The sequence below is a fragment of the Oreochromis niloticus genome, linkage group LG16 (assembly GCF_001858045.2).
Source record: "Oreochromis niloticus isolate F11D_XX linkage group LG16, O_niloticus_UMD_NMBU, whole genome shotgun sequence".
NCBI lineage: Eukaryota > Metazoa > Chordata > Actinopteri > Cichliformes > Cichlidae > Oreochromis > Oreochromis niloticus.
The window spans coordinates 2623544-2645344 of NC_031987.2; the positions used below are offsets into that span (position 1 = coordinate 2623544).

General features: G+C 44.1%; 1 protein-coding gene across 5 annotated transcripts in view; it reads left to right on the top strand.

The window, feature by feature from the left end:
- The window catches only part of pard3bb (par-3 family cell polarity regulator beta b), a 205111-nt gene that overhangs the window by 100592 nt on the left and 82718 nt on the right, over positions 1 to 21801 (top strand). For 4 of the 5 annotated variants that reach the window (XM_019353173.2, XM_019353172.2, XM_013270228.3 and 1 more), the window contains 5 exons: positions 2670 to 2775; positions 3128 to 3258; positions 7108 to 7152; positions 16601 to 16816; positions 18785 to 19013. In XM_019353173.2, coding sequence (XP_019208718.1) covers positions 2670 to 2775; positions 3128 to 3258; positions 7108 to 7152; positions 16601 to 16816; positions 18785 to 19013 — 727 coding nt within the window. The remainder of the gene's footprint in view (positions 1 to 2669; positions 2776 to 3127; positions 3259 to 7107; positions 7153 to 16600; positions 16817 to 18784; positions 19014 to 21801) is intronic. The other variant, XM_019353171.2, reaches the window with a different exon arrangement.

The following is a 21801-nucleotide window of genomic DNA, read 5'->3' on the forward strand; positions in this document are numbered from 1 at the left end:
GGTCAAGTTTTCTGTGAGTCTTTTGAATGTCATAACAAGCATGTCTCATAGGATTCTACATGGGATATTAATACTATATGGAAATATCTCACCACCATTGTTTGTACTGATGGCATTAGATTAGATGAAACTTTATTAATCCCTCGGGTGGGTTCCTCCGGGAAATTCAGTTTCATAATTCAGGCTTATCGGCATACAGGGAATGATATATGGATAATGACACGGCATCTAATTATGATTTTATGTCACAAAGTTCCTGAATATGTTTTTTATTGGAAAACAAAATTGTTGTGATCAGAAACATTTTCACATGTATTTGTATCTAAACCTTTAAACATGCTACACATGCATCACATGCACATAAGTAAAAAATAATACAAAGTAACTGTAGGAAACATTTCAAGTATATTGAAAGTTCCAGCAGAGAAAACAACACTTTAAACTTTTTCCTTTTGCACTACAAACATGTTAAAGTACGTTTAAAAAGAAAAAAGGAATGAATATTTACTGAATGTAAAGTTACTCCCTTCAAAGTAAGAGTTTATAGTTTAAGTTATAAGTATTTCCTGCACTCTCGTGATATTCCCTCAGCTATCTGTGGAAGCCAGGGTGCTTTTTAAAGGTGTTCCTACACGCGTGCAGCAGTAATCAGCAGCAGCTTCTCTCTTTATCCGGCTCAGGTTGGACATTTGTAGGAGCCAGATCTGCCTTTCTTTGTGGTTTTGGGTCAGTGTCCAGCTGAAAAAACAAATGGTTACTTTCCACGCTCATACAGACCCACTCAGTGCAACCTGGCTCATGCTCTCAGATCATTAAGAAGACCAGAAGTCGCAGCAGTTCTCTTAAACAATTCCAGCTGAATGAACTGCATTAAACTGCACAGCTAAAGCAAAAAGCCTTGAACTCACCAACAGTGCATCCAAACTTCTGACTGGTTCTGTATTTGTAAAATGAATGCGCCGGTTCCCACTGCTGCTAAGAGAGAGATGGGTGGGGATGATTGGACCAACAAGCCGTAGACAAATACAGATGACAGGAAGGAAACGTTGAGTGTGGAAGAAGAGGATTCATCTATCCTCTATTGGAGCAAACTGATACTGAGCTATCATCCACACAACAAATGCCTTTTTCACTTCAAATAGAGGGAGTCAGTGAGAACAGTGTGTGTGTGTGTGTGTGTGTGTGTGTGTGTGTGTGTGTGTGTGTGTTTGACAGTTCAGCTGATTAAGGTGCTGGCAGAGAGGAGGAGGGAGGAAGTTTAGGAAGGAGGAGAAAAAAAGGCTGAAAACTGAGTGGGAGATAAAATGATTTATGGGAGATCTGAGAGGAGAGATAAATGACAGCCAAAATATCAGATTGCAAGAAAGGCAGCAGAAGAAAAATAAAGCAGGTGATTAGTGTAGAAAGCGAGCGGGAGGGAGGGAGGGAGATGAGAGGCTGCGATGCGTTCAGAGGCCGCCGCTTTCCTCTCCAGTTGCAAACGTCTCTGCTTTCAGTCGCACGTGTGCAGATGCAGGCAGCTATGCACTCTGAGAAGTGATGACTGTATGTAAATTACGCTCGAGTGGATCGTGTGTCTGTGTATGAAGTTGTCATAAGCTCGTTTATCAGGCAGACGCAGCCATATCACTTCTGCACATCTGCACCAACTTTTGCTGTGAGGTTTATCTCTCTTTACTTTTTGCTCATCCAGCTGCTTATCTTTCCCTCCGTTTCCCTCTTGTCTCTCACTCGCTTTAGTTTTTATCCTTAAGACTTTCTGTCTGCGGAGCTTTTCGTGAGAATCGCTTTAACCCACTTTCTAATGTTCTCTCCTCGCTAAAGGCGGGTTTTCTAAATATTTAGAGGAGAGCTTTATGACGACAATAGAACAGAGTAACACGTGTTTATTTGACGTGTTCCTCCACCCATTTTTGATTATTAAATAGTCCGCCTCTAATGGCTTCAGAGGTGATTGTGAAACTGCAGCTACATGCAGCTGGAAGCTGAGGTGGAAATCAGTGTCGGGACTTCCTCCAAACACTCGCACAGCATAATTCACTTCCTTCTGCTTCCTCCTCGTGTGCTGTGTTTGAAAGGTGCATTCGTTATACAGTCGGCCTTACAGCAGACTCACTAGGAAACAAGTGCAGGCAGCTGCTCAGATGTTTTCTGCTTCAATGCTGTGCACCAATAATCATCTCTGTCTCATTAACAAACAGCAGAGCAGAAATTCAAAGCTAACAGAGGATTTCTGTCTGTGTTGAATGTAAAAACTACACAAGCACCTCCCTGAAAATCTAAGCAGCTTTTGTGATTGGCCTGTTTTTAAACCATCAGTTAGATAATCAATTATTATTATTATTGCCCCAATATGAGGAGTAATAGTCATATCTGACAAATATATTTGCCTGTAAAAAAAGTCAAATAACCGTAACAAAGAGAGAGAACCCAGGAAGGGATCCATGTGGGCGTTTTATACATTCCCATTCTGGCTGGCACGGCGTGAAACTCCGTGACCACAACAACACGGACGAGTCGGCTGTACGAAGATTCACTGCAGAATCGGGTCAAATGCTGAGTTTTATTTATTTATGACCTGATTCTAGAAAAGATGCTTGGTCTGTTTTCTCAGGCTCACATCACCACTAAGGGTTTTATTTTAAATCAGATTGATTTTTTTTTTCTAGTAACCAACGGGAGTTACTCTCACATGGATGAGGAAGAGGATGGGCTGCTGTATGGACATGACGCTGATTTCAGCAGCTCCAATCAAAACTCTTATCTCCAGGAAAGGTGAGTATTTGTCTTCTTCAGAGGTTTTTACAGACTTACTCTTTATCCATATGTTGGTGTCACCATCACAAAAACTGAACTGTTGCTCACATTATTATTTTTTAGCTGTTCCTAAAAAATAACATTATTGAGCATCTTGTGCTCCATTGCACTGTTTCCTCCTTAGTGTAAGATCATTGCTCTGCTTTTAGCACGCTAACGCTGCCGCAGTTATAATAATCGACGTGTGAATGTTGTCTGCACGAGGGTCAGACAACATAAAACCATTCAGAAGAAAATCTGCAAACACAGGATGCGACTTCCACACAAATAAAATAAGGGCTCTGTTTGCCTTGTGTTTAATTTGTTTAAGGGAAAAGCCTCACGTCTCTAGCCCGGCTCAGCCCCAGTCTCCCACCCAGAACCAGAACCAGTGGCAGATCCAGCACGTCAAAGCCTCGAAGAGCATGGACCTGGGTACGACTCAGAACCAGCATCACACTGGTGGGGACATGATCTTTTCTCGTTGTGCGCTCTGCATGGTGGCTGCGTGCATCCTCACATACATTTAAATATTCCTGCTGCTGCATGACTGCTGCACCACCAGCATGCTCTCAATAGCCACATGCAGACTGACACCTGTCCTGTCGCATGCAGGTGGGGCCTCTGCAGAGACACTGGCTGCGGCTTTGTGTTTGTCTTGTGTGCTTACTTACATCCTGTACTAAACAGAATCAGGTTCATGTTAAAGAATAAGACTACGCCGTTTATGCTTTTACATTTCGGGGCCTTGGACTGAGAATAATGTGATTTGGCTTCTAGGAGTGTGAAGCTGCAGCATCTTTGTGGTTGACCTGTGAACATCTGAGACTTCCAAACTTAAGAAAGCAAGAAACAAAGTGCTAACGCAATGCAGGGTTTAGCTACAGCTTCATTATGTTTTTTTATTCATGCAAACGGTGTGAGGAAGGTGATGCCGTGAGCTCACATCTCGGTCACCTGTTGCTCTCTGATTCGACGGTGTGGTGACATTTCAGCGACTGTTAAAGTCAGCTGTAGAGACGCTGCGTCCGTGTGCGTGCTTACGCCTGTGCTTGTGCATACATCAGTGTAATGTGACAGTGGATGCAGCAGCACAACAAAAGCCTATTGTTTCAAATGTCACTTCCCTCAGTCCTCCTCCTTGAGCAGGCTCTGCTTCAGATATGAGAGTGTGTGTGTGTGTGTGTGTGTGTGTGTGTGTGTGTGTGTGTGTGTGTGTGAATGAGACAAAGCAGAAGACTATTTGAGTGGCTCAGACATCTGTTTCTACACGAGTAACAGACTGATGGTATGCACTACATGCCTGTACATCGCCTCCTTTGTGTTTTTGCTGCCTTGATCTTCATTAAATGCACGACAAATAAATAAGGATTTAATAACTGATTGCTTGAATGGCATGTTTTCATTGCCAAACCATCAGGCAGCCACAATAACAACATCATATTAACAAACGCCTCAGTTTTCTTCCTTTACTGACAGCAAAAGAGCAAAATTCAGCTTCACCCAGAAGTGCTGCAGAGGGGAGGACCTTACATTTCGGGGATAAATGTTATCCCTCTAGGCGGGCCTGAAGTTCTGCTTGATCCCTCTCTGTTATGTTGTTATTCCCAGCATGCCCCGGGTCTCTGTAAAGTCCAGAAGAACATATTGCTCGCACATTACAAACAAGACGAGAGCGCTGAAGCTGAGAAGATGGACATGGAAGAAAAATGGGCAAATTTTGTTGACACATTATAATATGGCCTGTGACTCAGGGTGTAACTCTCCTGTAATTAAATGTAACTTATTAGGCATTATATTTACCTAACTTCAGGGACTTTACAGAAGAAACAAACAGTTTTTCCCGTCTTACATCATAATCACGCTGAACTTTTCCAAGTGCAACATCGCCGAACTTCCAGGTATTTTACAGGAAGTTTGTCCTGGCTCCGTCGTTATAAGGTCAGGGAGGCCTGGGAATTTTGATGGCACTTATTTTCGGTAGAGGAGCAGACACCTTATCACACGTACTTTGGTAAAATAAAAGGTCAGTTCAATAATAAAACATTCATCATGCACATCAATGCAGTGAATATTAAATAAAGATGTAAAAATTCAAGGTCAATCCATCCATAATATGACCCGCTCCCTGCAAACTTCAGCCTATTTACAGATTCAGATGGAAGATTTTGTTTTGTTTTTATGCAAAATTACCAAGAAATGTGCTTAAATTTAGTTACAGTGTAATTATTTCTGTGTTTCCTGTCAAATCATGATTTTTTACCCTGTTGTAAGAGTTTGTAGGTAAATATAATTACATTATAATCTCATTTAATAGAGGGGAACACAGCCTTAGTCATGGGCTGTTTTATAAAGTGTCAGCTTCATTTTTTGGTGACGGTTCCTGTGAAAGCGCTTCGATTGAGCTTCAGTGGTTTTATAAAAGTTTGTAAGCTGCAGCAGAAAAGCTGCGTTTGTTATCGCACCAAACACCAATGAAGTCATAACTACAGCCCAATATTAACCACAACCGCACTGCCTCGCCAGTTTATTCAGCTCTGCTAATTTGAGCATCAATTAGCAAATATGTCTCTGTCAGCCTTTGCATCGCCGTATGCAAATCAGATTTCTCTCATTAGTACTGTATGTAAATGCAGTCTCAGAATCACATGGACTGAGTGACGAGGCACGAGCACGGATCCTGTTACGGAGCTCAAAAGGAGATGAATCGCGTGCACGGACACACGCAAACGTCACCGTGGTGATAAAAGATTTTTCACTTTATATGCAATCATAGCTGGACGTGAAAAAAAGTTTCTAGCTGAATTCTTTTTTAACTTTATTTATTAGAGGCGCTTTCAGCTTGGCACTATTTAATTAAAGTGATATTTCAAAATCAGGCAGTTTTGGATATTTTATGGCCGCTCCAGCAGCAAAGAGCACAGCAGCGCCTCAGCTGGATTTAAGTGTTAATTTGCAGGCAATTGTTAGGAAAGCTGAATGTATGGGAGTGCAGCAGGGCAGCTTAAGACTAAAGCAGGAAGTGTTTGTGCCTCTGAATTCTGCTTACTGAAGAATACGTGGTCAGTGGAGACGTACACTCAGCTCAGCGAATAATCCTGTCGTTATACTTTGTGTTTTAGCGTTTTCACAACCTGTAAATGTAGTTTAATGTAAATAGTTCATGCAGTTATGTTAATAAGTGCCACAAATGTGCTTTAGTGAGAACTCCATTATCTTTTTTCATATAACGACCACATTCCCGTTAGGATGCGACTTCATGCTTTTGTGTGTTTATATAAAAAAAGAGCACGACACAGTTTTCATCTCTTTATCAGTGGGTCACTTGTATAATTTCATTTTTATTTAATTTGTCCTGATTTTATTTTCCAGCCCAATTAAAACCTGAAGAATTATTTAAGATCAGTTGCAAATGATGAACGCCTCCCTCGCTCATCGCCGTCCCTGTCGCTCGCTCCATCTCTGACACCTTTCCGTCTTTGTTGGCTTTCGCTCGCATCCTTTTCCCTGTGAATTCAACCAAAACTTCATTTCTTCAGTTTCGGAGGCTGAATTTGAGTTTTATAGTCATTATAAAAGTAGGCGACGGGCCTCCTGTGTGTTTTTTCTCCTGGTAACACAACACCGTGTGCATCACATGCGTGATCCCCCGCTGTCGGGGAATGCGGTGCACATCGTGTCAGATGCACACAGGCAGTTTGGCGGCACGCTTCAGGCGTGGTTTTCATTAGAAAAGTATTTGCTCAGAGAAGCCGTGTCACTGTGTTTGATGCAGCTCTGCTCATCAGCTTCTTTCAGAACGGAGGGAGAAAAAGCACGAGGGGGACCGAGGCGGAGGTAGGAAGTGTAAGACGATTAACAGCGAGAATGTTGATCAAAGGAGGGAAAGAAAGAGGAGCGACGGGCTGGATGGACGGGGTGGAACTGAAGAGAAAAGAAAACAGTGAAGTCGAGACAAAAGGGCAGAAGGTGAAGGGACAGATGGAGGTCAGAGGGAAGAAGACAGAAAGTGAAGGAGGGAAGGGAGGGGAGATGACAAATGGAGTGAGAGCGAAGGGAGGAAGGGAAATGACTTAGCAGTAGCAGCGAAGCTGACCCAACATCACAGGAAAGCAGAGCGGCCGTCCCGCCGTCGTGTAAAATGAGACAGAAAACATAATATTGGTTTAAAGAGCGACGGTGAGAGCAAAGAGCGGCAAAGTCAGAAAATAGAAGTGCAATAAAATCAAGCATTTTGGCGAGACAGGCGGGAGGACCGAGGACGCGGCGCGGCACATGTTTGTATGTTAACATCAGTTTCTTGTGTTTCAGTGGCAGATGAGAACAATGTTGGATCACTGGCCAGAAGCAATGCAGGTGAGTCAAACTCCCAAACACTCCTATATGATCAGTGTCACACACACATGCAACAGATTTCAGGAAACAGCAAATTCAGCCACAATAAATAAGAAACTGCAGTCTACACAGCAAACATATGCATGCTGGACGCGCTGAAGGTTTTTCTGGAGACAAATGGAAACAAAATTTACAAACGAACCAAGAAAGAAGAGCAAGGCCTCACCGCACAGTCGAGACTGCTCCTGAGGATAGGAGACAAGGACGTAGGAAAGCTGAAGTGCGGGCGGGCAGAGATGGACGATGCTTCAAAAGCTTTCACCACAGCAGCCGACGAGCCCGTGTTTTTAAAAGTTTTCACCTGAAACTTTTCTCTTTCTCTTTGCCTTGAAGTCTCCAGCATTACATTTGTGGCCCCTTCAGCATTAAGAGCACTCGTCATTGCACTCTGGTGTGAGTCTGCCTTTATCCTCGTCACTCAGTCCAGCACTTCTCCACTTCATTCATGCTGGTGCAGACTTTTATTTGTTAGCTCCATAACAATTCTGAAGATGATATAAGCATGAAAGACAAGTTATGGAAACAGAGATTTAACAGTAATTTTATTAGATTAGACCATAATGAGATAAAGATGCGCTGTCTGTTCCTCTTTCCATCATTCCGGTAAAAAGATGAGGAAAACACATTTTTCCTTTCGGTTTCTCGTCTTTGGTTTGGAGCTGAGCGAATGCCGGGATCCAGAAAATGTGAGTAAGGCAGACGAGGAAAGAGGACGTGATGAGGACTGAACTTGGTAAAAATGCAAAGGTGTGGACAGAAGTCCCAAACAAAGCTGTCAGATTTATATTTTTGTCAGCTTAAATCAACAGTGTTGATGATTATGGGCTGTTACCAGGAGGGAAGACCCGAGTGTTAATAATAATAATAATAATAATGCATTGGATTTATATAGCGCTTTTCAAGGCACCCAAAGCGCTTTACAATTCCACTCTCACATTCACACACTGGTGGAAGCTGTTGTAGCCACAGCTGCCCTGGGGCAGACTGACAGAGGCGAGGCTGCCATATCGCGCCATCGGCCCCTCTGGCCAACACCAGTAGGCGGTAGGGTAAAGTGTCTTGCCCAAGGACACAACGACCAGGACACAAAGGCCGGGGATCGAACCGGCGACCTTCCGGTTACAGGTGCGCTTCCCAACCCCCCTGAGCCACGGTCGCCCATAATAGTGTTTATATTCTGCTACTCGCTGACTACGACTGACAGATTGTAATTCAGATTAAACTGTGGCCAGATTTACTTGTTTGTCCTCGGTCAGTCTGTATGTTCTTCACTTTGGTCTCCTTCACTCTGCTGCACTGCCGGCTGCTGCCAGTTTTTAAAGTCCTGCAAGATAATAATGATGATAATAATAATAATGCGTGCTGTGTCCGGTAACTCAGAGATGTTTTCTTTACTGGACTCCTGGATATCTGACATGTCGTATACCTCACCTCATGGTTTACGGCCTGTTGAATGTCCAGTAAAGACACTTGGACACTTTATCTGTTTTTCCCCCCACGGTTGGTTTCCAGACTATTTTCCTAAGGCCCGTTTACACATTCCCCGTACCTGTTGCCTGTCAGCGTGTCTCCTGGTTTATAAGGCTGCACAGCCCAGAGAGCTGTTAAAGAGAGTGTGTGCCTGGCAAGCGCGACAGCCCACTTTCCTCTTCTTTAATCCATTTTTTACAACTGAAATGCTTCCAGCAGCCTCACGATAGGCTGTCAGGACAGCTGCACGGACTTTGGAGGAGGCAGGGCGTGGGGTGGGGTGGGGTGGGGTCCTGAGAAATGAGCAGTTTAAAGACAGTGACTTCTGGGAATGTTGTTTACACTTCCAGCAATGGTCTTTCCCTCTACAAACCCAAAGAAATCTCCGGACAACGACATCACACGCTCACCCACATACACGCGTGAAAGCTGTCACCATTAATAGTATGGTAATGGAAAGTCTCCATCATCCTGTGGAAAATGTGAACTTCATGTTATATTATAGTTCTGCTGAATTTGAGAGGCAAAGCGATGGAAATAGGCGACCATATTACAGACTGTGTGTGCGCGTGCATGTGTGGAAACTTTCCCTTTAAAAGTGAGTGCGTGCACGTCTTTGTGGCTAAATGAAAATCCCACGTGTGGAGGCTGCAGATGAGCAAACTGTCTTCAGTAAGATTTTCAGAAATTCTTGCGATAAATAAACACAGAAAAGCCCCGCTTTTACATTCTGACAGATCGTGTCGGGGTTTGTGGTCAGACGTGTTTGACGTCTTTGTGGTGGCATTGAGAAATAGGAGCTCCGGCATTCTGGTAATAAATCAAACGAGCTGTGGAAGAGTCGACAGAAGAGATGCTCCCAAGTAAATTCCATGAAGATTACTTGAGTCATTATTGGGTGTACATGATACTGCTGCTTACATGATCAGAACACATTAGCACGTATCGTTCAGTAGTGCAGACTCATCCTTTAACCGCTGTGAGAAGGACGATGGAGTCAAACACACGCACACCAAAACTGCTGACAAAACGTAAACGGTTGCAGCTGTGCTCCTTTCGCTGTGCCGAGCCTCGGGTGATGAAGGCGGCCTCGAGCTGCCCGTGTGTTTGTGAGCCAGCGCGCAACAGTGCACGAGAGCTGTTTTCATGTGAAAGTCAATTGTGGGGAATAAACAAGCTCTGGAATCGAGAACATTTCCATCCACGCGCACAAACGCCCTCAGTTGTTTCTTGAATATGCGTGAGTCCTTAATGCAGATGCTTCCTTAAGAAGTGGGAAAGAAAAGGTCTCGTGTGTTTATACTCGTGTGAGTTTTTTTTCCCTGCAGCAAACATGTCTTGAACTGCCAAATTTCTTGTATGCCTTTGTTGCAGTTTTATGTCTTTGTATTGCCGAGTTTTGCTTCCTCCACCCACCAGCAGCCCTCGCTCACTCACTTTCTTGCCAACGCCATTCAGGCTTAGAGGCTGGCAAACAGGCAGAGGAGCTTAGGACGGACAGCATCTCTCTGAAAGTGTGTGTGTGTGTGTGTGTGTGTGTGTGTGTGTGTGTGTCGGGGGGCCAGTGTGATGCTGAGGGACCCCGGTGCAGTCCATTGTCTGAATCGCTCTCTGGTGAAACTTTGACTTTGACAGCAGTTGCACGCTGACACCACTTTGCCAATTTGCGTCTTCAGAGAGTCGCATCTCTCTGGATCCCCTTCTGTCTCCTTCTCCCTCTGATTGTCTCCTCCTTCCTCTCTTCCTTCCTTTGTTTCCCAGTCTCTCTGGCTCTCCCAGACTTTGCTTTGGATTTAACCTGAAAGCCACCTTGTTAGGCTGATGTGGATTGATGGATTAATTTGTCGCAGGGAGAGCAGCTCAATTTGTGTCTTGTGTCAGCGTGGCTGCGTGCATGTGTGCAGATCGTGCTCGATGCCGCCTCACATTAGCTCCTACCGGCTGTTATTGGAAGTAGTGACTGCTTTTCCATCATTCTGTGTTTTAACTGTCTTTGTGTGTCCCGTTGGCTGTGCGCCCGTATACCTAATGACCTTTGACCCCTCCCAGTCTCCCTCAGTAAGCCAATAAAGGTAAGCAGTAATCGGGAGATGGTCAGAGCTGTCGCTTCTCGCTGGTTTGGCCATTCGTCGTTTTCAGGCTGTACAGGATGATAGCTGACGTGTGCTGCGCTGATGTTGTATGATGCATGAGACACTGCACGACGAGGTGGAGGCCAATGTTTAAGATTTCCATCTTTTAGCAAACTGAAGCGAGAATCTATATGAGCCTCCACAGCTCGTGCATTAATGAGTGAAAAATAGATTCTCTTCTCTAAACACCTCGTGCACATGGATCTCAGATGAAGGAGTCATTATCCTGCAGAAACGACACATCAGCTCTTGTTGGCAGCGAGGCCGGCGACCATCTGGTTTTTGGGGTGGCGCTCGTGGAAGTCCTCCATGCTACATATTTGCATTATCGCTTCTTTCGGTCAATTTTTATACCGTCGCCTTTCGGTACAGCTGCATCTGCATTGAGCTCTGTGGGAATCTGAAAATAAATACTGAGACATGAGACTGGTGATGATGTCACGTGTTTGTATGGCTTATGATGCCCGTTCAATTATTACGGGCCCTGTGGGATCGGAAAACCTCATTTCGTCGGCCGGGATCTGTGAACCGCTCTGCACACATATAATAAACAGGAAACGGTTGCTTACACAAACCGTCCTCCCTTCCCAGACTGTTTCACAGCAGATACACACGCACACACACACACACACACACACACACACACACACACACTCTCTTAGAGATGCTTCGTGTAGCCTTGCACACCTCACCCTTTAGATCACTGTGTCACTTTATTTTAAGGAGGAATTTTTAATTAAGTGTGTATGTCTTCTCTAACGCCGCATGCCTGGGCCGGGTGGTATTTGTGCTGTGATGTAATGCTTTTCTTCCCCCGATGGGACAGTGGGAGAAGCTGGATATTGTCTTTTTCCATGGAAAAGTGGAGCACAGAAATGGAGCTGCATTTCCTTATTAGAGCGTCCAAAGAGTGCTTGGGTTCATCAGAAGTTGGGGCTGTTGTTGGGTCTGCTGGCTTTGTTGCTGCTGCCTGCTGCTAAGCTGCTCCTTAGTGTAATTTTGACTTTGAAAGTAGCCCGCTGCCTTCCTGCCAACAAAATAGCCTCGGGATAGCTTGGCATTCTCTGTCTTTGTGCTCTGTTTTTAATTTTTTATTTATATATTTTTTGTTTTTTCCTCTCTCTCTCTCTCTCTCTCTCGTTGTCACTTCCATCCTTCCTCTTTCATTCCCAGGCCTGCTGTCTTTGTTTCTTTCTTCTTTTCTCCTCTCTGTTTTTCTCTGCCAACCCCCACCTTCCTCCTCCTCCTCTGCCTCCAACCATTTTGATATTCTTGTCTTACTTGTGATCCCCCCCACACACCCCCCTCGCTCTCTCTCACTCTCTAAAAGCAGCTTAATTCTATCATCTTACAGTTGGACAGCAGTAATTACATTTATGACACAAATCCTGCTACTCAAAGCAAAAAATGTTTGTGAGACCTTGTGTGTGTGTTAGCTATATATCTTTATAAGTGATTGTGTGTGTGTGTGTGTGTGTGTGTGTGTGTGTGTGTGTGTGTATTCCCTGATTACCCAGCCAAACACCACAAAGCTATTTATAAAACTTCGGCTCATCCAACTACTGAGTGTTTTGCAAACAGTCAGAGTTTGGACTCAGAGGTCAGTCTGTGTTCTTGGTTTTATTAGCTTCCTTGTTCCCGTTTTGCTTTTTGAATTTGAGCAAATAACATACGCTTTATTATATATATGCAGTTAAGTCCATACGTATTAGAATAGCAACATCACTTTTGTAGTCTTGTCTCTGTGCGTCCATTAAACTGTCCAGTCCTTTCAGGACGTTTTCTCATTGTTTCATTGTTTAAACACAGACGTGATCTGGAGCTGATCTGGTTGCTGGAACTTTCAGCATGAAGTCCACAGAGGTGTTGATGCAAATGAACGAGGCTATCATCAACCTGAAAAACCACAATAAAAAAGTGGAAAAATCAACAATCTGCTACATTCTTAAAGGCAGTGAACGCACCGTCCAACTCAGCATCACCATCAAGTTTAATTCAATTCAATTCAATTTTATTTATACGGCGGCAAATCACAGCAACAGCCGCCTCAAGGTGCTTTATATTGTAAGGTAGACCCTACAATAGTACATACAGAGAAAAACCCAACAATCATATGACCCCCTATGAGCAAGCACTTTGGCGACAGTGGGAAGGAAAAACTCCCTTTTAACAGGAAGAAACCTCCGGCAGAACCAGGCTCAGGGAGGGGCGGGGCCATCTGCTGTGATTGGCTGGGGTGAAAGAAGGAAAACAGGATAAAGACATGCTGTGGAAGAGAGACAGAGATTAATAACAGATATGATTCAATGCAGAGAGGTCTATTAACACATAGTGAGTAAAGAAGAAACACCCAGTGCATCATGGGAATCCCCCAGCAGCCTACGTCTATTGCAGCATAACTAAGGGAGGATTCAGGGTCACCTGGTCCAGCCCTAACTATATGCTTTAGCAAAAAGGAAAGTTTGAAGCCTAATCTTGAAAGTAGAGATAGTGTCTGTCTCCCGAATCCAAACTGGAAGCTGGTTCCACAGAAGAGGGGCCTGAAAACTGAAGGCTCTGCCTCCCATTCTACTTTTAAATACTCTAGGAACAACAAGTAGGCCTGCAGAGCGAGAGCGAAGTGCTCTAATAGGGTGATATGGTACTACAAGGTCATTAAGATAAGATGGGGCCTGATTATTTAAGACCTTGTATGTGAGGAGCAGGATTTTGAATTCTGGATTTAACAGGAAGCCAATGAAGGGAAGCCAAAACAGGAGAAATCTGCTCTCTCTTTCTCGTCCCTGTCAGGACTCTTGCTGCAGCATTTTGGATTAACTGAAGGCTTTTCAGGGAGTTTTTAGGACATCCTGATAATAGTGAATTACAGTAGTCCAGCCTGGAAGTAATAAATGCATGAACTAGTTTTTCAGCGTCACTCTGAGACAGGATATTTCTAATTTTAGAGATGATGCACAAATGGAAGAAAGCAGCCTTACATATTTGTTTAATATGTGCATTGAAGGACCTGGTTTGTCCTGGTTTCGGTGCGTAATGCCAGAATTATTTCCATGGTTAAGAAAAACAGCTTCACATCGTTTGAATCAAGTCAGGAACAGTCTCGAGGAGGCGGGTGTATTATTGTCAAGATTCAGATCGACATTACGACCTCGACATCTAAAGAGATGAACTTGTTACAGAGGGAAAAGACGGAGAAAGAAACCGCTCGTGATCCGAAGCTGATTATGTGTCAAACATGGTGGAGGCAGTGTTGCGGGCTCACAGACGAGCCAGGTCACCGGTGTTTATCGATGATGTCACTGCTGAAGTGTACGGGGCTCTGCTCAGATACGATCAGGCAGTGGAAATACAAACATTATGTTTCTTATTTCTTTAAGTGTGCTTTATTATAAATTCACTTAAAATAAGAGTGACAGATTATCAACTAAAGTATGAGGGGCGGGTCGGATCTCACTGAAGTGTAGTTCTACTTAAAGTTGTCAGGTGAAAGTGGTGTATGGGGGGTTTCTTCTATCACGCAGCAGCTCTACAGTCGAAAACTTGTATTTAAAATGATTTAGTTTGTTTTTCTTTGTTTAAAGGCAGAGTGCACGTAGCTTCAGCCCATTAGCCAGCAGCACACGGTCCTGTTGAGCTTCTGGAAGTCATAAACTATGTAATCACACTGTCAAAACAAATATAGATGCTTCTGTCGCAGTGTTACAGTTACACAGCTAACACCCTGTCATACCCCATGGCATATATGAAAATGCAAATCAAGAAAAATGAGTCACCCGATGTAAATAAGATTTGGGAATTCAGCAGGGACTAAAGAGCTGAGACGGTAAATCATGTGCTAAATGCTAACAGCACATAAAACTTTTCATTGTTTTGGTGTCGTAACAAAAGGTTGTTGGACCACAGCTGGAAGGGAACTGGTCTGTCTGCAAAGTAGACACTGACTGGATTATCTTTGCTTTTCTTAAACTGGTTCTACTGGTTTGTTGTAGGTTTGGCTTTGATGTTTGAAAGGAAAAGCATATTTTGCTGATGGCTCACGTAAATCTAGTGTTTCTTATTAAAAAAGTAACCCTGAAATAATTTAATTGAAGTTTCAGTCTCAGTTTTATGACTTTTGATGGAACATTATTGTCTAATTGTTTCATCAGTTCAGCTGTTCAGCTATCACTCCTGGGTTGATCCACTATGAAATAATCACATGGCGCTGTGATGATTCAGTGTGCCTCTGAATGTCATGTGGGCAGTGTTTATGGATGTGAGTCGACATGTTGTGGCCTTTGCCCGTCTCCTCTCTGAGCGGACCACTTACATTATGCATGTGCACACGTTCATTGTGAGTTATTACTCGTTGTGTGTTTGTGTGCGTTTGGTTAATGGTTGTTTAAATAGATGTGGAAGTTGCCTCCTCAGTCCTCGGTCATCTCCTGTGCAGTGAAAGCATGCGCGTGTGCACGCACGCACAAACACAGCAGCGCGTATAGGGAATCATTAGCTAAAGTGATGCAAGTTTAGCTATCATGAATCACAGTGGCATCATATCGACAGGCTACGGCCAGCAAGGAATCTGAAGTGTGTGTGTGTGTGTGTGTGTGTAAGGATTACCAGTATTTTGAGCTGGCAGCTAGCCCAGCCTTCCTCCCTTCTTCCTCATTTTTCTCTGTCCTCCTCTCTGCCACCAGGGTTTCCCATGATGATATCCTCTGGAGGAAACTTAATTTGCTCCCTCCCAGTCATCTTTCCTCCTTCCCATCTTGTGTCTTCTCTGTTTTAGGTGGCACAGGGTGACACTTGCATTACCTATTCTCCCTCTTTTGTTTAATAAACAGTAATCCTCTCAAGTGGTGGAGACATCACAGTGGGGCCCGAGGCTGAACCCGGTCCGGATGCTTTTAACTTGGGTTTATGCAGCAGATAGCAGCAGTTGCTAGGAAGCCTGCAAAATGCCACGAGTGCAAGCTTTGCTGTTTTTACAAATGTAGACTTTGTGTGCTTGAAACGTGAGGCTCCAACACACATCTGATGTCTCTCTCCCTCCCATGAATACTTCCACCGTTGCACTGTCTTCTCATCCATCGTTCTCCTCTTCATCATGCTTCCTGCTAGATCCCTCCCTCCCTCAGTAATATCTCTCACAGCATACTCGTGATGATGGATGGAGATCTAGGAACGGTGAAGCAGACTTCCCATCCATCACAGACTCAACAACAGGATAGTTAACTGCATCGCTTTTTTTATTGGCACTTCTCTCTGGAGTTCAGCCGTAGCCTGGTGGGTCTGACTTCTGGTCCTCGTGTCTCCTTCAGGTTTTTAATCTGATCACAGAAAGGTGCTGCAGGAATAAAGCTTTTTTCGATCACCACACCTGGGCAAAGGTGTCTCTCTCCTACTGTATATGTGCAGGTCGGGTCTTCTGAGGCACTAAAACCAGGAGCAGAACGACAGCATCTACATCGTGGACGTGCAGTGAAAGTCTTCAGATTTACCAACAAAGTTTAAAGATGATCTAATCAGAATTTGCCGATCAAAATTTAACATGTTTTTGGTCAGAAATTAAGATGTTTATTATTAGAAATTCTTCAAAGATGCTTTCTGACCTTTTTAACTTGATGCAGTAAAGTAAAGGAAGATGTGACACTTCAAACTAATCTGTCTACCTTGAAACTGGGGTTTCATATTCAAAACCACTGTGTGCTGCCAGCTGTAGCTTTCTGTGCTGTCAGTCTCACCTTCAAGGATCAAATGCAACCTGACTGATTGTCAGGAGGAGACAACTGCAACATGCTAATATTACTTCCTTTCCCCCACAGCATCATCAAGCCCCGTGGAGCTCGGCCCCACCCTGGGCCTGAAGAAGTCCAGTTCGCTGGAGAGCCTCCAGACGGCCATGTCGGAGGTCAACAGAAAGAACGAACTCCTCCCGTTCCACCGCCCTCGCCCAAATATGGTGAGGGGAAGAGGCTGCAACGAGAGCTTCAGAGCAGCTATCGATAAATCCTACGACGGGCCGGCTGAAGATGATGACGGTAAGCGGGAGAGAGAGACGTGTGTCTGCGATACGCTGACGATGCATTGTCATTCATTTGTCTACACATCACTTGTTACTGCTTTAGAATTACCGACTTGTATCTGCAGCTCAGTCTGATTGGTGACGTTTATCTTCACCACCTTCACATGGAGTTTTCTAACGCAGTGATTGATGCCCACTCGGCTCGCCGCTGTGCGCAAGGTGTTCCCCAATTACATTTTCTCAAGTAAAGTGTGACAGGGGCTTTGCAACAAGCACCTTATGCCTCCAAATATCAGCACATATCCCATTCCCAGCTGTGTTATTAGCAGCCAGGTCTTATCAGTCACCACCAGAGTAATGAGTTGGCTTGTTTCAGATCACTACACTCACACGGGATAGGACTAATAGGGCATTTCAACACACACACACACACACACACACACACACACACACACACACACACACACACACACACACACACACACACCTGTCACTATCCTTCTAAATATTCAACACTTTCAGAGCTGCAGTTAATCGACAGAGAACTCTGAATCTGTCTTTCATTGCTCTCCTGTGTGCTTCTCTTTGTCTGTTGTCATCACTTTTTGTTTGGGTTTAAATCATATCAGCGTCGGATGTAAATGCTTATCGAGCGCTGCCTGTCAGAGGTGAGTTAGCACTCTTTAGCCCTGGACCTGCGTTCGTTAGAAAGGCAAACGCTGGTAATATTTTGACAGTGTAAATGAAACAGTTAATGTGCAGCAGATGCATTGTGTGGGGTCCTGAGCTGAGTCCAGCTAATACCACAGAAGAACAGCGTGTCACAGTTTCTAATCTATTCACTTTGATGAGTCAGTGCCTTTGAGGCCGTACTTCAGCTGGGATGGATTACTCTGAATACTTTTTCTCATTTCTGTTTAAATTGGATCACTTCTTTATTTCTTTGGCGCAGAAAAGATGAAAAAGTCCCGACTTTATGCTGACATGTGACGAGTCTCTGGCATCAACGTGCTTTGAAGCAAATATTCTGATTATGATTCAACCTGTTGTTGTGATATTTGCACTTTTTCTGAAACACTAAAATTCTGTGAACAAGCCTCACAGGAAAAATAAAAACCCACACATGTGCACAATTATCACAGCAACAAACGATCTTTAGTGAGATCACGTCTGCTGCCATTGTGGAGCATGATGCTGTGGGTCTGCAGCAACACAAACACACGCACACTTCCATCCTCCCGGAAGACGGTCTTTGTAATTAATGCTGAAGTGAATACCCAAATAAAATTAAGCCCCATTTGAAGTAATAAATTTAGTTTGGTTAGCTTATGAAATCTGACAAGGAGTCTATAATTTCTGCGTGTTTGTGTGTTTGTGTTGCGTCTCAGACCTCCAGTCTGTCGAAGAAGCAATGAGGCGTCACGGTTTACTCTGTGAAGAGCAAATCAGCTCTCTGTAAAGCTGCTAAGTGCGCTGTGGAGAAAAATGTAAACTCTGAGTCGTTTTTATTTGTGCGCATTGTTGCTTAATGCGTTTGGGTTTTTTGGCCTTGACCCTCTTTGTGACGTGTTGTGTGAGCACCAGGCTCAAGATCTTTTTATGTTCCTTAAACTTCCAGGTGAACATGCAAGAACACAACTGTGCAAACAGTTAAGCAGTCACTTGTAGCACGTTTGTACTCACAGTGTCATCAGCCAAACGTGGAAAAGTCACCAGCATCACTGACTGACTGGCCGGGTCACACCCCCAGAATAGTGCGTTGTTTTTTGTGTAGTTTATTATCACTAAACAACATTTCTCAGACATAACCTGCAGTCATCGCACGTTAGCTTAAAGCTGCCGTTGGTGGTCTCTCCTGCACAGCATTCCTTCAGGTCAGGTCGATGATTCAGATGTTTATGTTTTATTGAATTAAATCCAAAGTAGTTGTTTTTGCTGCTTTGTTTCATCGTTCTTATATTGTTCTCCTCTTTTTCCCCTCCAGATGATGGTACCGAGCCCAGTTCAGGTCGGGACACGCCTGCGAGTAGTTCCTCTCGGCAGGGAGTTGGTGACCAGGCCGAAGAAAAGGGCAAAAAAGAGAAGAAAAAGAAGGCAAAAACAAAGAAGAAAGAAAAGAGCAAGGCGAAGGGAAAAGAGAAGGAGAAAAAGAAGGCAGAGGAGCCCGAGGAGGCAGAAAAGAAGAGCAAGAAAATCGGCTTCGGCCTGCTGAGGTGAGGGGCTTTAAAACGAGTGCTAGCATTAGCTTCACTTTACTGTGTCTTTGTAATAAAATACAAACTTTGAGCAGAGACGCACCACAGCAGACTAAAGATTCACTTTAAACAGATGTTATAAAAGCCAGAAACCCCGCTGTCCCCACGGCTGTCCCCACGGCTGTCCCCACAGCTGTCCCCACAGCTGTCCCCACGGCTGACCACACGGCTGTCCCCACAGCTGACCACACGGCTGTCCCCACGGCTGTCCCCACAGCTGTCCCCATGGCTGACCACACGGCTGTCCCCACAGCTGTCCCCATGGCTGACCACACGGCTGTCCCCACAGCTGACCACGGCTGACCACACGGCTGTCCCCACAGCTGACCACGGCTGACCACACGGCTGTCCCCACGGCTGTCCCCACGGCTGTCCCCACGGCTGACCCCACGGCTGTCCCCACGGCTGACCACACGGCTGACCACACGGCTGACCACACGGCTGACCACACGGCAGATATCAAAGCTTTGAAATCATTTCTCACAGAGCGGTGATTTCCAAAACCAGCATCAAAGCGTTTATCAGACAAACAGATTTGTTTTAACGTGTCGCCGGCTTCAGTTTCACAGTGAGCATAAACCTTTAAAAGGTCTTTGTGATTTTTTAAGATGAATTTAAGGTGTGCACATTATACACACCATCCAGACTTCAGTGGAAACGTGGTGGTACCAGTCTGACAGTCTGCTCCGCTTTGCTGTGCCTCACTGAATAAAGTTTAGTGTGTTTGCTGAGACGAGAGAGAAATCTGTGTCTTTCTCATTTGCACTTTTAGATATCAGCGTTTTTTACTGTTTGCTGATCACTTTTTAGCTGCCAAGTCACCGATAAGCAGTCCTAAACTTTTCTGCTGCTGCTGGATGTTCTCTGTCCTCTCAGAGCCCACGAACCCCCAGCTGCACAGGATCAGGTCACCTTTGGTATCAATGCAAGGAGCAGAGTTCACTAGGCCGTCATCTTTTCTTTGTTTATTGCCAGAAAAACTGACGTGCATCATCAAGTGTGTGTACATCCCACCTGCGTTCATACCGTGTCGGACAAAACATGAACACTGAGCTCTGCTTTGTCCCTTCATGAAACGCCGTCACGTGCTGCTGGGCACAAAGAGCGCTCTGAGACTGGTGCCCAAATTTCCCTTAAGAGGTCCTGAAATGTTCACTCAGAGCTATTTTGTATGATTAAGACTGCACCTCTCAGCGTGACTATAACATACGTAGCATGAATGAGGCAAAGTGTTTCAATGAACAATTTACTATACTTTCCACCTTAACTGCTGCCTACTATCAGTGTTTTTTCCCCACCGTGGTTCTGAAGTGGGATTTCACATGACTATTACACAGATACAGATCTTCAGATAAACAGCAGCGTGCAATTTGATCTGCAGCCTTTCAAAATACACTCACAAAAGCAGTCTGTGTGAACTGGGACACAGAAAAGCACTTCCAGATTTCAAAGTCCCATTTTATCACAATGATTATATCTCCAAATTGCATGTTATTTAAAGTGTAATATTAGGCAGTTGGACTAATATGCACTAATTTTGTGTAATCGAATATGTTTAATTCTTTTTCTTTGAAAGTCGCCACCTTTTCCCCGATCTCCCTTCAGTTTCTCTCATTCCTGCACCATTTAATCATTAGGAAATAAACCTTTATGATGCGGAGATATAGCCTCGTTTTATTGTGCTAAAATTCTATCTTTGTTATTCAGTGGACTGTGTAAATGGCTAATCTAAGCCTGTTAATAATAACGTCAAATGTTTTTTATTCTTCGCTAAGTGTGACCGAGTGTGAGGATGACTAACGGAGCGCTGTGCATCATGTCCTGTGTGGTTTACCTTTACAGGAGCTACCTGTCTGCCTGTTTATCCTTAGTTCAGCTGAGATGTGCGTACCTTAATGCCGCCGTCCTCAGCGCTCAAAACACAAAGAGACCTTGTAACACAGAGCAAAGTTCCTGATAACTGAGCAGAGATGAACGGGCTCTGAGTTTGATGAAAAGTTTACCTTAATCAGCTTTGCTAGCTGTGCGTTTGTTTTTTGTCAGCTGTGTTTGTCAGTAGTAAAACTGAAGGTCTGTGATTCACTCTGGGTGTTTCTCTGTTCTCTGGAGGGACTTTGCTGTTGAGTTTTCAGACTTTTCGAATTAAATATTGCGATATTTGAGGATTGTGAATAAAACTGCAGTTCAAGATCAGATAACAGGAAGTGTGTGTGCACAGAAAGGGAGAAAATGGGTCCTTTTCTTTGTGTGTGTGAACTGATCTTCATCATAGCCTGAACTCGTCTTCAGGAATAGTTCTCCGGGCTTCCTGAAGGACGTTCAGAGCTTTCCTTTGGACGTTTCTGCCGAGATGATCCCAGGATAGATTAATAGTGTTGAGGTCTGGGCTGTGGGGATGCCGATCCGTGACGGTTTTTGTTGTTTGTGTGTTGTTTACGGCACTGGCAGCGTGTTTGGAATCACTGTCATGCTGAAAAATGAAGCTGTTTCCAATCACATGCTTTCCAGATGCACGAATCTAAATCTGATGGTACTTAAAAAAAATCTAAACAACATTTGTTTGCAGAAATAAATAAATGCTGCTTCCTGTAAGATGTGGCATTTTAATATATTGTCACAAATATAATTGCTACAAATGTCTTTGAAATATTTGATTGAAATATTAAATTTGATGCTAAGTGTCTAATGATCCAGTTTAAGACTGGTTCTCTGTTATTTGCAGAAACAACACTGGTTTCTCCCTCAA